The sequence below is a fragment of the Acomys russatus genome, chromosome 9 (assembly GCF_903995435.1).
Source record: "Acomys russatus chromosome 9, mAcoRus1.1, whole genome shotgun sequence".
NCBI lineage: Eukaryota > Metazoa > Chordata > Mammalia > Rodentia > Muridae > Acomys > Acomys russatus.
Window position 1 is genome coordinate 34,905,474 of NC_067145.1, and position 17,572 is coordinate 34,923,045.

The 17,572-nt window shown below is 44.1% G+C and overlaps 1 protein-coding gene across 1 annotated transcript in view; it reads left to right on the top strand.

Annotated features, from left to right (window-relative positions):
* Aopep (aminopeptidase O (putative)) overlaps positions 1 to 17,572 on the top strand; it is a 234,916-nt gene that overhangs the window by 25,136 nt on the left and 192,208 nt on the right. The window contains exons 4-5 of the mRNA XM_051151139.1: positions 3,344 to 3,493; positions 10,330 to 10,575. Coding sequence (XP_051007096.1) covers positions 3,344 to 3,493; positions 10,330 to 10,575 — 396 coding nt within the window. The remainder of the gene's footprint in view (positions 1 to 3,343; positions 3,494 to 10,329; positions 10,576 to 17,572) is intronic.

The window sequence follows — 17,572 nt, forward strand, 5'->3', positions numbered from 1 at the left end:
CCTGTGGTGCAGGTGAGGACACACGTGAGGTGTGTCTAGAGATACTAACATGCTCCAGCTAGCAGGTACAGAGCAGGATGGGACCCGAAGTGTGCAGAGCCAACACTGACTCACAGTGTGCTTTAAAGAAATGAGCCCTCACAGTTCTGTGTACCAGGCAGCCTGACTGGAATGTAAGCCCCACTGTCCATGTCCGTGCAGCACTTCCCTGGCTGTCGGTAGATTTTGTAAGACTCACAGTACACTAACTCAAGAGCAACCCATAAGAGGTTTTTTTCCTACCTGGTGAGAATTATGGAAATGCCCTCAGAGTCTGAACTGAAAGCCCCTCCCAGGACATAGGAAGTTTCCCCTACAGCCTAAGGCTGCCTCTAACATTGCCCAAGGGCAGGACAGATGTTCAGCGACAGATGTACTTGAGAAGCTGCTGGAGAGTAGCTCTGATAATCACCCAGAGGTTCTTTTTAGGGTACTGCCTACTTCTTATTTCTAAACTGCCCCTTCCCAGTTAAAGTTGTGTTTTATTGTTTTTAATAAGTGTCTCAAGACTGAAAAATATTCTTTTTTCTGGGTGTGGTTACTCTTCTCTGCAATCCAGCACCTGGGATAGTTAAGACAAGAGTTGCCATGGGTTTGAGGCCAGTCAAAAGAACAAACAAACAAAAAAAAAATCACTTTTTAATGACTTAATTTTGTTTTACATTAAAATGTATTTAAGAGTGAAATAATTGTTGCTTTTGTTAATACTCTTTTCCCAAAGAGCAGTCCTCTTGACTTGCCTTCCTTTATTCCTTCTACTTAGAAATAAGCACTCTCAGGTAGGCCTTGAGCACACACCTCTAACCCCAGCTACTCAGGTGCCCAGAGCAGAAAGAGTTCTAGTTCAAAGCCAGCCTGGCACTTAGTGATGTTCTATCTCAAAAGAAAAAGAAAAAAGAATGCTGAGGATACAGCACCATGTTCAAGTACTTGCCTATGGGCAAAAACAAATAAAATAAAAAATGAAATAGCTACTTCTACCTCTTACCTGGCTACTTGATGGTTTCCCCCATATCACCTGATAAGGTGCTTGGTTATTCAGAACTGGGCCTTCCAGTGTCCTGTCTTCTCCTTGCAGGTCCTACTATACTTCGTTTGTGTGTGAAGAGCCAGAGCCTTAAAGAAAAGCTATGGTGGTATCATTTCTGTGTGCTCCTTCTCCTTGGAGTTAGTAGTGATGCTTTGGTGTCCCGCCATTCTATTCTCTTAGACTTCTGTATATTTATTAACCCTAGACTCTTTGGTCTCCTGAAGGGCACTCTCTGAGTCCAAGTTGGCCTTTCCTGCTTCCCTTTCATAGCACTCTTGATGTGAGTGGCTTATTCTGTATCCCAAGTATTTTGTGTCCTTTTTTTCAGGATCCCCATGCTCCCTTTTGGAGCACCACCCTAGCTAGGTTTTAAGTTGATGGTCCTCTCCTGCTTCTCTGCCATGTTTTGGAGGAATTCTATTATGTGGGTGTTGTGTCTTCTAACTGTGCTTTCCTTCTTCCTTATTTTTATTCTTTTGTTTTGGCTTGGTTTGATTTGATGTTCTGATCAACCCACTGGGAGGTGTTTTTTTTTTTTTTTTTTTTCACCTCAGTATCTCATTTCATCCTTTATTGAGTCTTTCTTTTCTCCCATCAGGATTTACTTTACTGGTGATGTGCTTTTAGAGACCGTATTTGTTCTTTTCATTGTGAGTGTTTGTGTGTGGTGCTATGAACGGCTTTGAGTGTGCGTACGTCCTCCAGGTGTGTCTTACACTTACTTTGTTCTCTCGATCTTGAACCCTAGGATTTATGCAAGTGCCTTGAAGGTTCTTGGTATTTCAAGATTTGGAAAGAGGAGTTTAAGAAACAGTCTAGCCGTCCAGAGTGCACACGCAAATCAGCCTCACATTAGGTGATCACAGGTCTGCAGCTTCCATGTCGTCAGGCCTACACTCCTGAAGCCTCTATGTGGCTGCTCTCTGTTGGTCCCAAGGTTCTTATGTAGCCCAGGCTGGTCTGAGCACAAGACAAGCCTGAATTTCTGATCTCCTGAGTGCAGAGACTCCAGGTGTGTGCATGTGAGGCGAGTGCTCTAACAACTGCTCTACATCTCTAGCCCCTAGGGTTTGGATTCTTTTAAAAAACAAAGCTCCAGTTATCCATAGTAAATTTTCAAAAGAATACTGCAGGCCCTGACTAACTCTAGCCCTTGGATTTAAACTTGGGATATTTTTCTTTTTCTTTTTAAGTTGAAGGTTTTAAAAACTAATCATGTAAGGGGCTGGGCAAGTGGCTCTATGGTTAAGAGCACTTGTTGCTGCTCTTGCAGAGGACCCGGGTTTGATTCCCAGCACCCACATGGTGGCTCTCAATGATCTGTAACTCCAGTTCCAAGGAATTTGACATCGTCTTCTGACTCTATTAGCCCTAGACATACATATCCTGAGATAAAGCCCCAGGCTGTTTTCTATTTTTGCTCAGCTTTCTGTGTAGCCAAGGATTGCTCAGTACCATGCCTGACTCTATGAATTATTGACTTACAGCAGATGATGCTTTGATAAGAATGCTCTGTTAAATCAGATGATGATGTGTTCGGACTTTAGGGACAGGAAGCTCATTTCCTCATCCTTGAAGTAAGAGAGACCTAAGATTATAAGTTATCAGTTGGTTACTTGAAAAAATTCTCTTAATTCTTGGACCAAGTGGAGAATACATCCTGAGCTGCTGTAGGAATCCTTGGGGCCAAGGACTCTACTTCTGCTTTTCATATGCTCAGGGATGAGAGGGTGATCAGCTACATAGTTAGAATGATCAGGGAAGACCCACATTTCTACAGCTAAAACCTAGGCACTTCCCTTCCATAATTCCATGTTTTCCTACTGTAGCCACTGGAGCTTGATTGAATTTAGAGAAGATAGTTGGATTACAGCACAAAGGTGATCATTGCTCATTTATTCATCAAATATCAGCTGTGCTTTCTTTTTCAAGCCAGGCATGGAAAAGAGGACAGTGTGTTCTTGTATCTGTGGCAGCCCCAGGCCCTTCTGTGTCTGCAGCTGAGTGGCCACCTCAGCACCACACTTTACAGTTAGCCTTGCTGATCTCTGGAAGAGACACAGACCTCCTTGGCCCTCAAACTAGCATCCCTCTTGTACTTTTCCTGAGGCCCAAAGTCACTCCTTCAGGTGACATGATCTGCCTCAAAGATGGGCTTTTGCCTGTTTGTCCCACAGGCTCTGCAAGTGCCTTGAGAGAAGAACTAGAATTGAGTAAGCTCCAGAGCCACACAGTGCCTCATGACCATCGCTCTCTTTTTATAGGATATGCGAGCTGGTATTACTACGTCACCATGCCAATGCCGGCCTCCACCTTCACAATTGCAGTGGGATGCTGGACAGAAATGAAGCCCAAGACGGTCCCATCAGATGACCTGGTGACTGAGCGCCCCATGCCCATCCCACCTTCGGCGGCTGACTTGAGGTTTGTGTTTGGGATTTGTATCACTTCACTCTGGGATGTGAGTCATCCCTGCTGAGAACTTGGGCCAGTTTGGACCTAATTAAACACGAAAAGCCCTAAAGAGAGAGTCCGGAGGCAGAAATATCAGCCTGCTGTTCATGAGGAAAGAGAAGAAAGCAGGTGGATGTGAAATCTTCTGTGATGTTGGGAGATGCATTTCTTTTTTTCTTTTTTTTAAGATTTATTTATTATTATGTATACAGTATGCATCAGATCACATTATAGATGGTTGTGAGCCACCATGTGATTGCTGGGAATTGAACTCAGGACCTCTGGAAGCGCAGTCAGTGCTCTTAACCACTGAGCCATCTCTCCAGCTCCGGGAGATGCATTTCTACATGTTTGCTTACATTAAAAAGCTGCATGTTGAGCCAGACACAGTGGCACACACCTTTAATCCCAGCATGTGGGAGGCAGAGGCAGGCAGATCTCTGAATTCTAAGCTAACCTGGTCTACAAAGAGAGTTCTAGGACAGCCAGGGCTGTTAAAACAGAAAAACTGGCTCTAAAAACAAGCAAAAAGCTGCAGATTGAACCCTTTCCCATGTATCCTTAGATGTTGGTCTTAGTGTCTGGTCAGAGAATGGTTTAATGAGGGAAGGTGCACCATGAAAGGAAAAGGTTCCTCTGGTTGGCCTCCAGGGGGACACTGAGTGTCTTTGTCTTGGTCCAGTTATGGCTGTTGGTGGTTATGTTGTGAGGCAGCCTCCTCAATAGTGCTCAGTGGCCACAAGGAAACTCACATGGCTGTTGGGGAAACAGATTCCTGCTGAGTCGATGCCCCACTAATTTTTTCTCTGCTTTTTTTTTTTTTAAATGCAGAGAAAAATCAGCATTAGGTTTTTAGATATAAATATAGGCCATTGCATAGAGAAATCCAGAAGCATGATACAGATGCTTGTTTCTTCTTTGCAATAAAACCGAGTGACAGGAATGTGACTTTGTTGGCAGGGTCCTTCCTTAGCAGGCATGTCCCCAGCACTATGTAGGCTGAGTGTGGTGGCCCATACTTGTAATCCCAGCATTTAGGAGGCAGAGGCATCTGGGTAAGAAATTAGTCATTCTTGAATACATGACAAGTTCAAGGCCAGCTCTGTGTGAAACCCTTTGCCAACCAGAACAGAAAAAGAAAGCCACAAAGACATTTTGTACTGGTCTTCCTATGCTGTGCAGCTTGTATTCTCACCATGGTGTTTATGACAGTGTCCTCAGGAGCTCTCTTCTCTGACAGGCACACTTGCTGCCTGTATTATGCCTTTCACTAGCGCAGAGCTGATTTCTCCTTTTTTCAGTAATATGTCAGCTTTGGAGTATCTTTCCCAGTGGCTCTACTTTACATAGTTCCAGAAAGAGTATTTGTTTTACATGCATCCTCTCAAGGGAAGAGGAGAATTGTAGACAGGAGTGCACTGCTTTCATGTGGGAATATTTAATTACAGGTACGGCTCTCTAGTATTCCTTTCCTTGCTCTGGAACCACACAGCAGGTTTCATTTTGTAATTGTAAATGCTCACATTTCTGAGTGAGGAAGACAAGTGTCCTAGAGAGTAACTGACTTGGTATGAACAAGAAATGCACCTTCTTGTGGAAAAGCAAAGTGCTGCAAGGTTTGTGACTGTGGTGTGTCCTAGCTGATCCTGGACCCACACAAAAGCCATTGGTTATCTGCATGCAGGGTTCTGGGGTCATTTAGTCCTGAGAATAGACCTGTAAGGTATATTGGCCCTGTTACTCTCAGTTATAGATGACAATAAAGAGAGGCAGACAATGATTTGTTTATTTTCCTACCTGTATTCATTTATTATACCAGGTCTAAGTCTCTAGAGAAGTGACTTAGAACCTTTTCTAGAGATGTTTAAAACCTGAATATAACAACTAAGCCATCTCAGAAGGCATCTTGGAGCCGTTTTCTTACTTGGAGTCCCTACCATAACCCAGCTGTTGATGCTAACTGGGGGGTATCCTCCAGATGCTGAGGGACTAGAAGACGGCTCAGAGAGAGGGCTCTTGCTCACGCCCCTGACGGCTTCAGTTCAACTCCCAGAACCCACATACTGGAGGGAGAGAGCCAACTCTAAAGAGTTATCCTCTGACCCCTGCCTGAACTTCTTGTTGTTACACGCTAAGAATAAATGTAAATTTTCAAAAGGAACGAAAACAGAAACTGAGGGCCTTTGAACCTGAGGGTGCATCATTATGGCACCTTGACAAAGGCCACACTTTGCTTGTGAATTCTTAATGGTGAAGTTCTCTGCTGTTCACCTATGGTCTTAGAGCTTATTGGTCTTTAGGAGACAGAGGCCAAGAGATGAGGTGGTTGGACCCTCCTCCTCAGAGTAGTTGGAGTCCCTTTTCATTTGTCTCTGCCATTGTGAACAGAAGAGAGCATGGCCAGGTCAGATGGGGAACTGGGGAAAAGGAAGGGGTGAAAGTTCCTTTTGGGGCCTTGGAAAGGCAAACCCATTCTTCTTTTGCCCCTGTATGCCCAGAACCAGTTGAAGAACGTGCAGAAGATGTGGTCACCTGACAAGTTGGACTGAGAGAGTACATGAGTACCAGGGGTCCTAACACTTCCTTGCAAGTTACCAAACAGGTCAACTGCTATACTGGTTAACATAGGCTAGACAGTAGACCCCAGAAGACCCCATTAGACAAGTAGAAGGCCAGTCAATCAGAGAAGTTAGGGGAGGTCATGTGTCCTACTCCCAGGAAATGCATTGTTTTGAGCATGGTTGAAGTGGGGTAGTGCTGTGGGATAGACTTCTGCAATCCCTTCCATGACTGACACAGCACTTTCCTTTTATTTGTCTGCATTCTTGTCCATCAAAATTGTATAGCTGATCAGGCAATAGCTTAGATTTCTCAATCCTGTCACGCCTTCTATGACCATCTCTGGTTGTCAAAGTGGTTCTGTTTATCTAGCTCAGCCCTGAATCCATGGGTTGAGCAGCTCTGTTGTGCCATCACACCCATGTTGGTGTCTCTGGCCATGTTCATATCTGGTAATGCCTGCCTCCCCAGACTTCCTTCCCAACAGTCTCATTCATGTCAACTAATATTTACAGGAGCCTTACATTTGTCTAAGTATTCATCTGGGTTCCAGAACTTTTTTTTTTTTTTTTTTTGGTTTTTCAAGACAGGGTTTCTCTGTGTAGCCTTGGCCATCTGGATTCACTTTGTAGACCAGGCTGGCCTCGAACTCACAGCGATCCGCCTGCCTCTGCCTCCCGAGTGCTGGGATTAAAGGCGTGCGCCACCATGCCTGGCTTTGGGTTCCAGAATTTAACCGAAGGACTGGTCCCTGAATTTCTGATCACCATTCACATGAGCTTGAGTTACAAGGGTAAAGAACTCCTGCAGTCCACTTGGGATGAACGTTTTAGTAAACATACAAACTAAAGACATTTAGATAAACAGTACAATATGCATTAATTTTATTTGGTTCTAGCCACAGAAGAGTCTTGTGTTATATTTAACCTCTCATGCCTTCATCAAGGGTCATACAGCTTAAGCTTGGCATGGAAGCTTGGATAACCTCCAGTAGAACACAACGAAAGTGATTAAAGGCATTGAAAAACTGGCACCATGTTAAAAACACTGCCATGACTCACTGAAGAAAGGAAGACGTGGGGTAGGAAAAGTTTGTCTTGAGACTTGGGAAATCTGAGGAAAGCTATCATGAAAGGAAGAGAAAGACTCTCCAGTTGCCACTAGGTTTCTGCCAACTGTTGACTACACAAGCCCTGTATTCTTTAGCTGCTGTGTGAACAGGGCCTTGAAGTGAAGATCCAGTCATCTTTTGTAAATAGAAACCTTGGGAAGTGTTTTAGTATGTGACTGACAGCAGCTGTGACATACTGGAGTACTGTGTGCACACCTGATTGAGAACATTCTGTCATATCAGAGTTCTCTCCTTTCCTTCCTAATTTGTCCTTCTCCCTTCAGGCAGTCGCACTGGCAAGACTATGGGTGAGATAAGGAGAAAGAGGCCCCAAATACTGAAGTCCTTGCGTTGGTCACAGCTGGTCTAAGCACAGTCTCTGAAGCCAAGATGTACTGGTCCTTACACAGGAACTCATAAGTGGCACCCCTTACACACTTCTACCACTGTGAAGAGCCTCACTGACTTAATTTGCCCATAGTTTGATTGCTTTTAAGTCCTGAATCTTATGGAAAATGGTATTAAAGCATGCACCCAGCAGTAATCATCCTCATTAGTTTGGTGCCTAGAAAGAAAATTACTCATCTTTCCTCTTGAACAAACAGGCTTGTTTGGTGAACCTTTGCCATCATCGCTCTGTTCCCTAATGTTCCGTTTTCTTAGGTGTGAGATACAATCTCCCTTATGGGGAGTAGGCAGTTTCTAGGTAGCATGTCTCTGCACTGCACCATGATGACGTTTAGACATTTACTCCCTAGCTATGTCTAGAGAGCCTCGGCCTTAGGTAAACATGTGTTGAAGGCCCCCTCAGTTTTTAGTTCTTTGAGGCAGGGTCTTGATATGTAGCCTAAGCTGGCTTAGAACCGATGTAGTCCAGGCGGTGTCACCCACAGTACTCTTGCCACAGTCTCCTGGGTACCGGAGTTCTGGGTATATTGATGCAAGCTGTTGTCACACTTGGCCTCTGAAAGCTTTGAGTGGGAGATTTGAGGCAGGGTCTCATGGAGGCCAAACAGACCTTGAACTCCTGACTCATCTTTCTGTGCCTTTCAAATGTTGGGCGTACAGGTTTATGAGCATGTGTCATGGGCAACTACCAGCTTGTAGGACCTTTTCAGTAGAGAGTGTGTGAGCTTAAATTACCACAGGACATTGTTTTCCTGTGTAAATATATTTTTAAGAGTCCATAAGGAGGCTCACGGGTAAGCGGCCTTTGCTCTTCATCTTTAGGTGGATAGTGTATATTTACAAGCAGACACCTTTGCTTTCTTTCCCTGAAGGTGATGTTATCAGTCCAGAACTTTGGCTTGAGTTCAGTGTCAGTGACTATATTCTTCCCATTACTTTATCCCCATTTTTTTAAAACTCACCCTCAATTATAGCAAGGCCTCACTGGGGCTGATTATACTTGACGTCTTCTTGAAGCAGGATGGTGGAAGGTCAAGCTTGTTTACAAAGCTGTGAGGAGCTGCTGATCACAGACCTTGGGTGGGTGGAAGAGACTTCATAAATCTAAAGTGGAATTATTGTTGCAACCTGCCCAAATTGAGGCAGGCAAGCATGTAGAAATTCTTCAGTATTTGTGGTGAATCATGGGAGCATCCACAGCTAGGATTATAATCTTCAATTTAAAGTTACAGGGTTTTTCCATTGTGTCTGAATAGAGGACATGCTAACAGATGAGAAAATAGAATTCTCTTTGATGTTCGCTTCTTTAGATATATAAGTTCTCTTGAGGCCTGTGAGTCAGGCCCTAGGAATTTTCTTTCAGCTCCGCCTTTGCCTTTGAGGGAATCGCTGGTCAGATGGGGCTGGCTGGGCTCTGCTCTGCTTCCTTACAAGGTTGATTTCATTACATTTAAATGGACAGTGCATTAGAAAAGGGCTTGAGATATAGCTCAGCTGGTAGAATTCTTACCTAGCATTCAGGAAGCCCTGGGTTCAATTCCCAGCATTGTATATACCAGGTATATGCCAGTAATCATAGCACACAGGAGGTAGAGGCAGGATGATGAGGAATTCACGCCCATTCTCAGCTACGTGGTGAGTTTGACCCTGTCTTTTTTTTTTTTTTTTTTTTTTTTTTTTTTGGTTTTTCGAGACAGGGTTTCTCTGTGTAGCCTTGGCCATCCTGGCCTCACTTTGTAGACCAGGCTGGCCTCGAACTCACAGCGATCCGCCTGCCTCTGCCTCCCGAGTGCTGGGATTAAAGGCATGCGCCACCACGCCCGGCTTGACCCTGTCTTAAATGCCCAGAAGTTAGAGAAGAAAATGGTCTCAGCAGTGCTAATTTCTGACAAGTTCTGATAAGGACACCTAGATTACTTGTTTTGTTTTGTTTTTGGAGACAGGGTTTCTCTGCGTAGCCTTGGCTATCCCGGGCTCACTCTGTAGACCAGGCTGGCCTCAAACTCACAGCCATCTGTCTGCCTCTGCATCCCTGAGTGCCAGGATTACATGTGTGTACCACTGCACCCGGCTTCTAGATTACTTTTGATAAGATGGTTTGTGGTTCTTTTGAGTCCAAGGTCATTGTAACTGTCATTGGTTCATTGTCCTACTTTATCCCAAGTCATTTATTCTAGGATATTCCAGAATGGAATCTTTAATTTGTTTATAGCCAGATACATAGTGGCTCATAGCTGTAATCCCAGCCTTGAGAGGTAGATGCAGAAGAATCTGGAGTTGTGAGGTAGCCTTGGCTATATCCTGAGTTCAAAGCTACCTGAACTATGTGAGATCTCAAACAATGACAAGTAAACAAATAAAATGGCTATTGCGTCACTCTCTTTCTAAGAATTGTCGGTCATTTGAACAGCTTTCCTATGATGACATTTGAAATCACATTACTGAGGGTAGAATTCACTTTAATTTGGGTGAGAGGTGGTTTTATTGTTTCAAATACTGCCTTACCCCCTCCCCACACTAATTCTAAACAAGGTCTTTTACCTTCATGTAGCTTAGATTGCAGCCATTCATCCACTTCCAGCACATCAGTAAATATTTGACCTCTAACTTTACACTGCTGTCCGAAAGCAGATGAGCAATAAATGAAGTAAGCCACCTTTGCTAATAAGCCTGCTGGAACTCCTGTCTTCTCAAAGTTGTCCGTCTCTCTTCTTGTGTGTCGTCCCAGGTTTGCTGACGCCTGCGGTCATGTGGAATACCCCTGCAGATTCCAGAACGCTTCAACTGCCATGCAGGACTCCATTCCTCATCGAGTGTTTGCACCCGAGAGCCTCGAGGGTGCCTGCCAAGAGGCCCTGCTGCCGCTCATCTGCCCTTGCCTCTCGGCCGCACACACTGTCCTAGGAACACACCCGTTCTCCCGGCTGGACATACTCATTGTCCCTGCCAGCTTTCCAAGTCTGGGAATGGCCAGGTATGCTTCTCAGAATGGCGCGTGGTACATGTACTTCACAGTCTGGGGACTGCGAGGGAAGTATGTCTCTTAAACTCTATCAGCAGTTTCATTTTTTTTTTAGGATGGAAGGGGTTCCTAGGTGCCTCCTGGATATCTTACTGCTACTTTCAGGGGATCGTTTTCCAGTAGATCCTCCCATGTGCGTGAACCTATAGGTATCGTGGATGGGATTGAGAATACAGTGTGCCCCCAGAGTGATGTAGGAGGAGACATGGTTGCTCAGTTGCTGTTAGTTTGGGTGATGAGAGCTTACTGCTAATGAGTTCAAGGTCATGGCGTCAGGCTGTGAGCACAGTAACAAAACCTGGTCCCATGGCCACAGCTGCCCACCTAATCCTGACCAGCTGCCTCTTCCATTCTCACCATTGGTCACAAGGCAACAACTTGAGAGCTTTGTGTCAGAGAGAGCATAAATCCATCCTCACTGTTGGAAAACAGCTAAAAGCAGATGGCTGGCCACGGGGGAGGGGCATAGCAATTTGTTCCTATTTTTAATACAGCAAGTGAATTATTCTTACTGTGCCTTCATTTGAAAATAGAAACTTGCAAGCTGACCCTTTGCCCTGTGTTAAACCCATCAGTCCCACTGTCTGTCTGCACAGTGATGGGAGAGTAGCTCTGTCCCACAGAGGAAAGATGGTGGGTGAACCTTGCTTATGCTTCTATTTGTGAATGCTAATCACTGACAGGGACTGTGCCTGACTAGGAATGGGAAAACGAGCTCATCAAACATGTGGCTTTGAGTTTTTCCCTATTAGTCAAGGAAATTCCTGCTGCCAATTAATTTCCATGCTTTTGAACAGCTGTCATCTGTGGTGTTTTCCCAAAAAACTGCATACATTCTTGGTCAAACCCTTGAGTAGAAAAGAACTGACCAGAACATTTGCTTTTGATCTTTAACTCACACACACACACACACACACACACACACACACACACACACACACACACACACACTGCCCCACACTTTTTAAGGGATGGGCTAGCTCACTGTAATCCTTGAGGAGGTCTAGAAAATCGTTTAGACTGATTTTTATCCTGTATTTATGAAGATAATGGGAATGTAGAAGCAAGGATAATTATATATATGTGGTTGCGTGCCTCATGTAATTGTCTTGATGTCTATATATAGTTTGTCTTAACAAGGGGACTTCTTTGGTCTCTTTGAAGAGTCTCCTGGACGTAATTTAAGCAGTTATTGGTGAAGAAAGGGTTGTTCATTAAAGGCTTCTCATTTGTACACAGTTTTGAGGAGTCATGTTTATTTGGGGTGTTTTTTTAAAGCACTTTATGAGTATTATTTTTCAGGGCATATTTGCTGACAGTTCCATGTTCTAGCCTAGGGGAATGTTTGTTTCATGTGTAGAACCTCTTGATAGCTCCGTCTTGAGGCATAGTCTGCCAGACTAGAGTGTGCTGACCTGTGGGCCATTCTATAAGCTTTTCTTCCCAAGTCTGTACGCCCAAGCAGGCAGATGGTAAGATTTCTGCTTTTTAAGATATTTAACGTGATTTAATCATTCTTAATACTTTATTTTTAAAATAATAAGCCTAAGTGCCTAAAGGCCAAATGGTGCTGGGCACAAATGTCAGAACTGGGGTGGTGGTAACACTGTAGCAGCCATGGGGAGCTGTTCGGCTTCAGAACAGGACAATTGTGCATAGTTCCACACTAGCTCCCCGCCTCCGTCCCACCTTTCCTTATTAGACAGAAAATAGTCTGGCCCGGTTATTTCCAGTACTTAACTATTTTTCTTTGCATTTGAACTGTGGAAGGTGATTGTGGTGTTGTCTACTCCTAGTTGGGGTGCAGAATGGGGGTGGGCTTCTGTTTTTTCAAACTCTAACTTAAGTTGATTGCACTTGATGGGCTTGACCCTACAGATCCCTGCACACACAGCTGAGTGCCTGGATAACTCAACCAGTTTCCCGGGCCCTACTGCTTTATCTAAACTCAAGGCTCTACTGGAACAAAAATGGCAGGTATGGAGGTCAACTCTGTGACCCAAACCAGGATAGGGAAAAACTCTCAAACCCATGAGCTGCCATCACAAGAATCCTATGCACCAAAATTCATCACATCCTGATCATTATAGTATGCTGGATAATCAAAGAACTTCTTGGTAAATGAGGTGACTCTTTCCTGACTCCTTGTTTTATAAACATGTAGCAGGGTCATAAATTCCATAGCTCTGGGCTTCTTTAGCAATTAGGTTTTAATTATAATGAGTGCCATTATAGTATTCCTCTTTGGCAAATGGCGTTCAGCATTCCCATGTGGATAAAAACAGGCAACTCATTAACTGTTAAAGGATTTAAAAAAGGTTTGGTCACGCAGTGTTTTAGACACTATTCATCATAGCTTGTGTGAGAATCCTTAAAGCTTTCTTCTTGGGTTCTGCTTTTGAGCAAAATAAGTGACTTCAATGGACTGAGGAAAATACATTTTTACAATTTGATAGCTTACTAATCAATACATAAGAAGGTAAATAGTGTACAAACAGTGGTCTAGATTTGGATTTCTTTCTTTCTTCCTTTCCTCCTTTCTCCTTTCTTTTTTTCTTTTTTCTTTGTTTTTTTTTTTTTTTTTTTTAGGCAGGATTTCTCTGTGTAGCCCTAGCTGTCCTTGACGTGCTTTGTAGGCCAGGCTGGCCTCGAACTTACAGAGATCTGCCTGCCTCTGCCTCCTGAGTGCTGGGATTACAGGTGTGCGCCACCACTGCCCAGCTGGACTTCTTTTTAACAGAAGTACTTTGGAGCCCTTGTAGCAAAGTGCTCATTGGTATTGTACTGTATGATTTCTGTCACCTTTTATTTCAGAGCTACATCTGACCAGCTGTCCCTTGTCCCAGCTCCTTTCTTACTGTTCAAAAGGAAAGACGCTTTCTCTTCAGTCTGGTGGAGGAAACCTACCAGTTTGCATTTGGTCTTCTATGGCCCACCCCATCTCATCTGAGGGCTCATTTGGGATGGGAGGGCCTTCTGGTTTTGTTTTATTTAATTTTTGCCTTCCATGAACATGAAGTCTGCATGTCTTGGAGTAATAGGATGTCTCCATGAACATATGTGTAAATTTGAATCAGTCTCCTGTGTACAGAAAGCTCTCCCACAGTTGAGGTAATTAATATTCTGTTATTTTCATTATGACCTCATGTGTTCGTCTGTCTCAAGTTGAGAAGGAACAGCTAGCCTAACTCTCACTGAGAACTAAACACAAAGGATGCTCTTCATCACACTCCACACTCTGCTGTAACATCAGTGTCAGTAGAATAACAGCCCAGACCTAGATTTATGAACATTGCTTAAAATTAACACCCCAGTCCTACCTCTGTACGTGCTTATTTTGCCATTTGTCTCTCAACAGATCACAGTTACATCCCAGGCTTACCTCTGTGTACATGCTTGCTTCACCATTTTTGTCTTTCAACAGTTCAGTTATGTGTCATAGAGGCGAATTAGGACTACCTTGCTGATGTCCAGGTGCCTTGCACTCCACATTTGAATTTCAACAATCCTGCAAATTATCTCAGCACCAGGGTTTTGTTTGGTGCCATCAAAAGGCCACATGGCTCTGCTTTTCAACTTCACTCTTCACATGTTAATCTTATTCTGGGGGAAGTTGAGGTACTACGGCTGGCTGATGTAGCCGGCAGACTCTTCTCTGACCTCCTTTCTGCTGGCTCCACACCAGGTTGTGTGTAGCTGTCTGCTCAGTCTCTGTGTTTCTGTCAAGCACATTGCCTGTGTGCAGCACTTACACTGCCAAGCCTACAAGGGCGAGCAAGGTTGATAAGATCTCCATTCTCCTGGGAACGCATATTCTAGTCTGGGAGAAAAATAGAATACACACAAGTGAAGCTGTGGGCTCTAAAGAAGTGAACCCAAGGACACTGGCGAGAGGGTGGGAGGCTTTGTCCGGCTGGGCTGAGGTCAACCACATGACGATAAGCAGAGGCAGTGAGGTATGGGGAGGCCACAGAGACTAGCTGTGTCCTGGGGTTGTGAGTGCTGGACTCACTCATGAGCGGCTAGCTAGAGCCCAGGGCTTAGCAGCTGCTGCCCTTGAGCAGGATCTCCACTGCTGAAGCTGGCACAGCACCTGGCACTGAGACTGGAGACTACCACTGTGCCAGGGGAGAAAGACAACCACAGGGAGGGGAACAAGGCGTATATGTTTGCTTGTCTAAGTTTTTAAGGTTTGTTTTTCTTACTGAACAACAACAACAAAAAGGTTGACAAAGAATTTAGAGCACTAATTACTCAAATATTCTCAGTGTTCTTCATGGTGAAGAAATACTGTAAAGCCCCTTATTACACACAACTTGTTCTTAAAAGACTGGGTTGTGCAATAGGAGACGTCTGCATGCAGCGTTTCCTAAGTACCTCAACTGCAAATAGGTGCACTGCACACACATGCCCAGGAATGACGGTAGCCAATAAGCCCACACCTCCCCCTGCAGTTACACAGGGTGCTGTCTTGTTTGTTCTTATCGGCAAGCCAGTGTGTAATAGAATAAGCAAAACCCTGCAGGCTGCTACAAACGGCCTGTTGTTTTCAGCCTTCTGACTGCACTCCTTTGTGCCAGAGAGGTTTCACAGCTTTGCAAGTCTTTCTTCAGTTGTTGTTGTTTTTTTTTTTTTTTCCTAACTTACACTTGAGTTTTTAATCCCCTAAACCCAAACCACCACACTCTTGAACAGTCTTTCTTAAATACAAAGGGATATGCCCACAGTGGTTCTTCCCTCAGGAATGGAGCTCTGAGACGAGTCCGTGCCTGCTCACTCTTGCGTCTGCCCACCCTTCACTCTTCTGCTTTTGCTCACAAGCTGAGTATTTGTGGTTCACATGTCGATTTTGTTTTGAGATTTGATTGCTTTTCAGATTTTTAATACATTCTCAATTTTTTTCATTGGTCATTTCCTTAAAAACCCAAACATTTGAGAGAACATTCTTGTCCCTGTGCCTTTTGCACAGGTGGGTGAGGTGACAAGTAGCTCACCCCTTCCTTTTCTGCTCCTGGAAAAGTTTAATTGTTCTCTGCAGCCTTGCTGGGGCTACAAGCTGAGCAGTGAGTCCCTGGGGGGGGAGGGGGGGCAGCAGGTGGGGTGGCTCCCTCTGCTGTATTCTTGTGCTCCCGGTTCATCATTTTACTGCCTGTTTCTGTTTCCATAAAGAAGTTATCTGACTTTCTTTCTGTTCTTACAGGAGGGTCTTCTCCTAACTTATTGTGTTTTTCATTTTTCTTTCCTAAAGCAGTAACTGTTATTCGTAAAGTACTATTTCTCTGGGGCTTAAAAAGCAATGGTTTTGCTGGTCATGACCATGATGCCCTTGGCTTTTCTACTCATAAGCCTTTTCTACAAGAAATTTTTATATAAAAGTTATAAATATAAAATTAGTACAAATGCCAAATGCTTACTGATGGAGTAGTAAAGGAATGTGTTTAAGCAGTCCTTTAGAGCACCATTTATTAAAGTCTAATTTGCACATCAGTGAAGGGGTATGCTTGTTTATTGTTACATAAACAGTTAAATACTAGCTGAATATTTGACACTGTAGGGTATAGTGTGTCTTCAGTGTTTTTCAAAATTGATATTTTGACTTCATAATCATCAACATTCAGAAGGTTGTTTCAACAAATATGTTAAGAATATTTTATAGCAAGCTCAAAATCATTAGAAATGCTGCCCTAATTCCAATGAGCAAATGTATTTTATAATTTTTTAAATGAAACTCAAATCAGCAACTCAAGGATTTCTAAAACCAAACCTTGGAACACAATACAACCAAGCCAAAGATACACTAACCTGTTGCTTGCTTGCTGAGGCATGATAGTAGGAAAATGCCATCTCTGCTTCCTGTGATTAAACCTTTGTTTCTGTGAAACCTAGTGTGCACAGTGAAAACCCCATGGGCGGTAACACTCAGCAGCTGCAGGTCTGTGCGAGGTGTTTGGAGCACTGAGGAGAGCTGCAGAGTGTTGTATGTGACTCAGATTTATGATGCATCTCCGGCGGTGGTGGCCAGAGACACATCCACTTCAGCCCGTTGGGTCTGAACTATATTGATTTTAGGCACCAAACTTTTGTTCCCTTCTCTCCCCCTCCCCCAATTAAGTTACAGTGTTAAGGTGTTGGCCCACAGTTTGTATTAAGTTGTGCAGGGAGTGAAGAGCTTGGGACTTGGACGTTGGCAGGACTGGTCTGGCTGTCTGTGGCTGAAGGCATTGGTCTCAGAGAAGGTGATATGGATTGTTTCTCACATTGCTGTGGGCAGAGCCAGCTTCTATGTTGAGCGACAGGCAGAGCAAAAGGTTAGTTTCTGCTTGTCTAGCAGCTTCTCGCCATGGAGCAGCTGTGCTGCTTGTCAGACCCACAAGTAGTATTTTATCATCGTCCTACGTGATCTCTTCCCCTCTGGGTGATTGCTCTTAAGTGTTTCCTTTTCTTTGAACTGTTCACACACACATAGGATGACAGACCTACTTTCAGAGGACTGCTGGAGCCATCCTTCAAGAGAATTTGCCAGGCCTTTGAAAGGCCCTGCAGCCATCGCCCTCTACCTGTGTTTGTAATCATCTTTCTCTTTTGATGTCATCACAGGCAAGCTAATCTTTTCCAGTCCTGAACCCTGATGTAACTAGTCACCATCACCTTATGATTCTCTCCTTGCAGGGAAAGCCCCCCTCACTTCTCTACCGAGCCCTCCTCGCTATGCTCTCTGCATAGAGAGCCATGGAAGGCAGTGGATAAGAGCCTGCATTTGAATATTGACTCTCTTCTTTCTGAAACCATTACAGAGAAAGCTTCTGGCTTCTAGACCATGTAATAAGCATACGAGTTCCTTATTGGAAAGAACACCAGCTCTAGAAATAGTCCTCCAACACAGTGCATGAATGGCTCTCCTGGGAGTCCTGTTTCTGTGTTGAAGCATGTGGTCTTGTCACCTTAATTC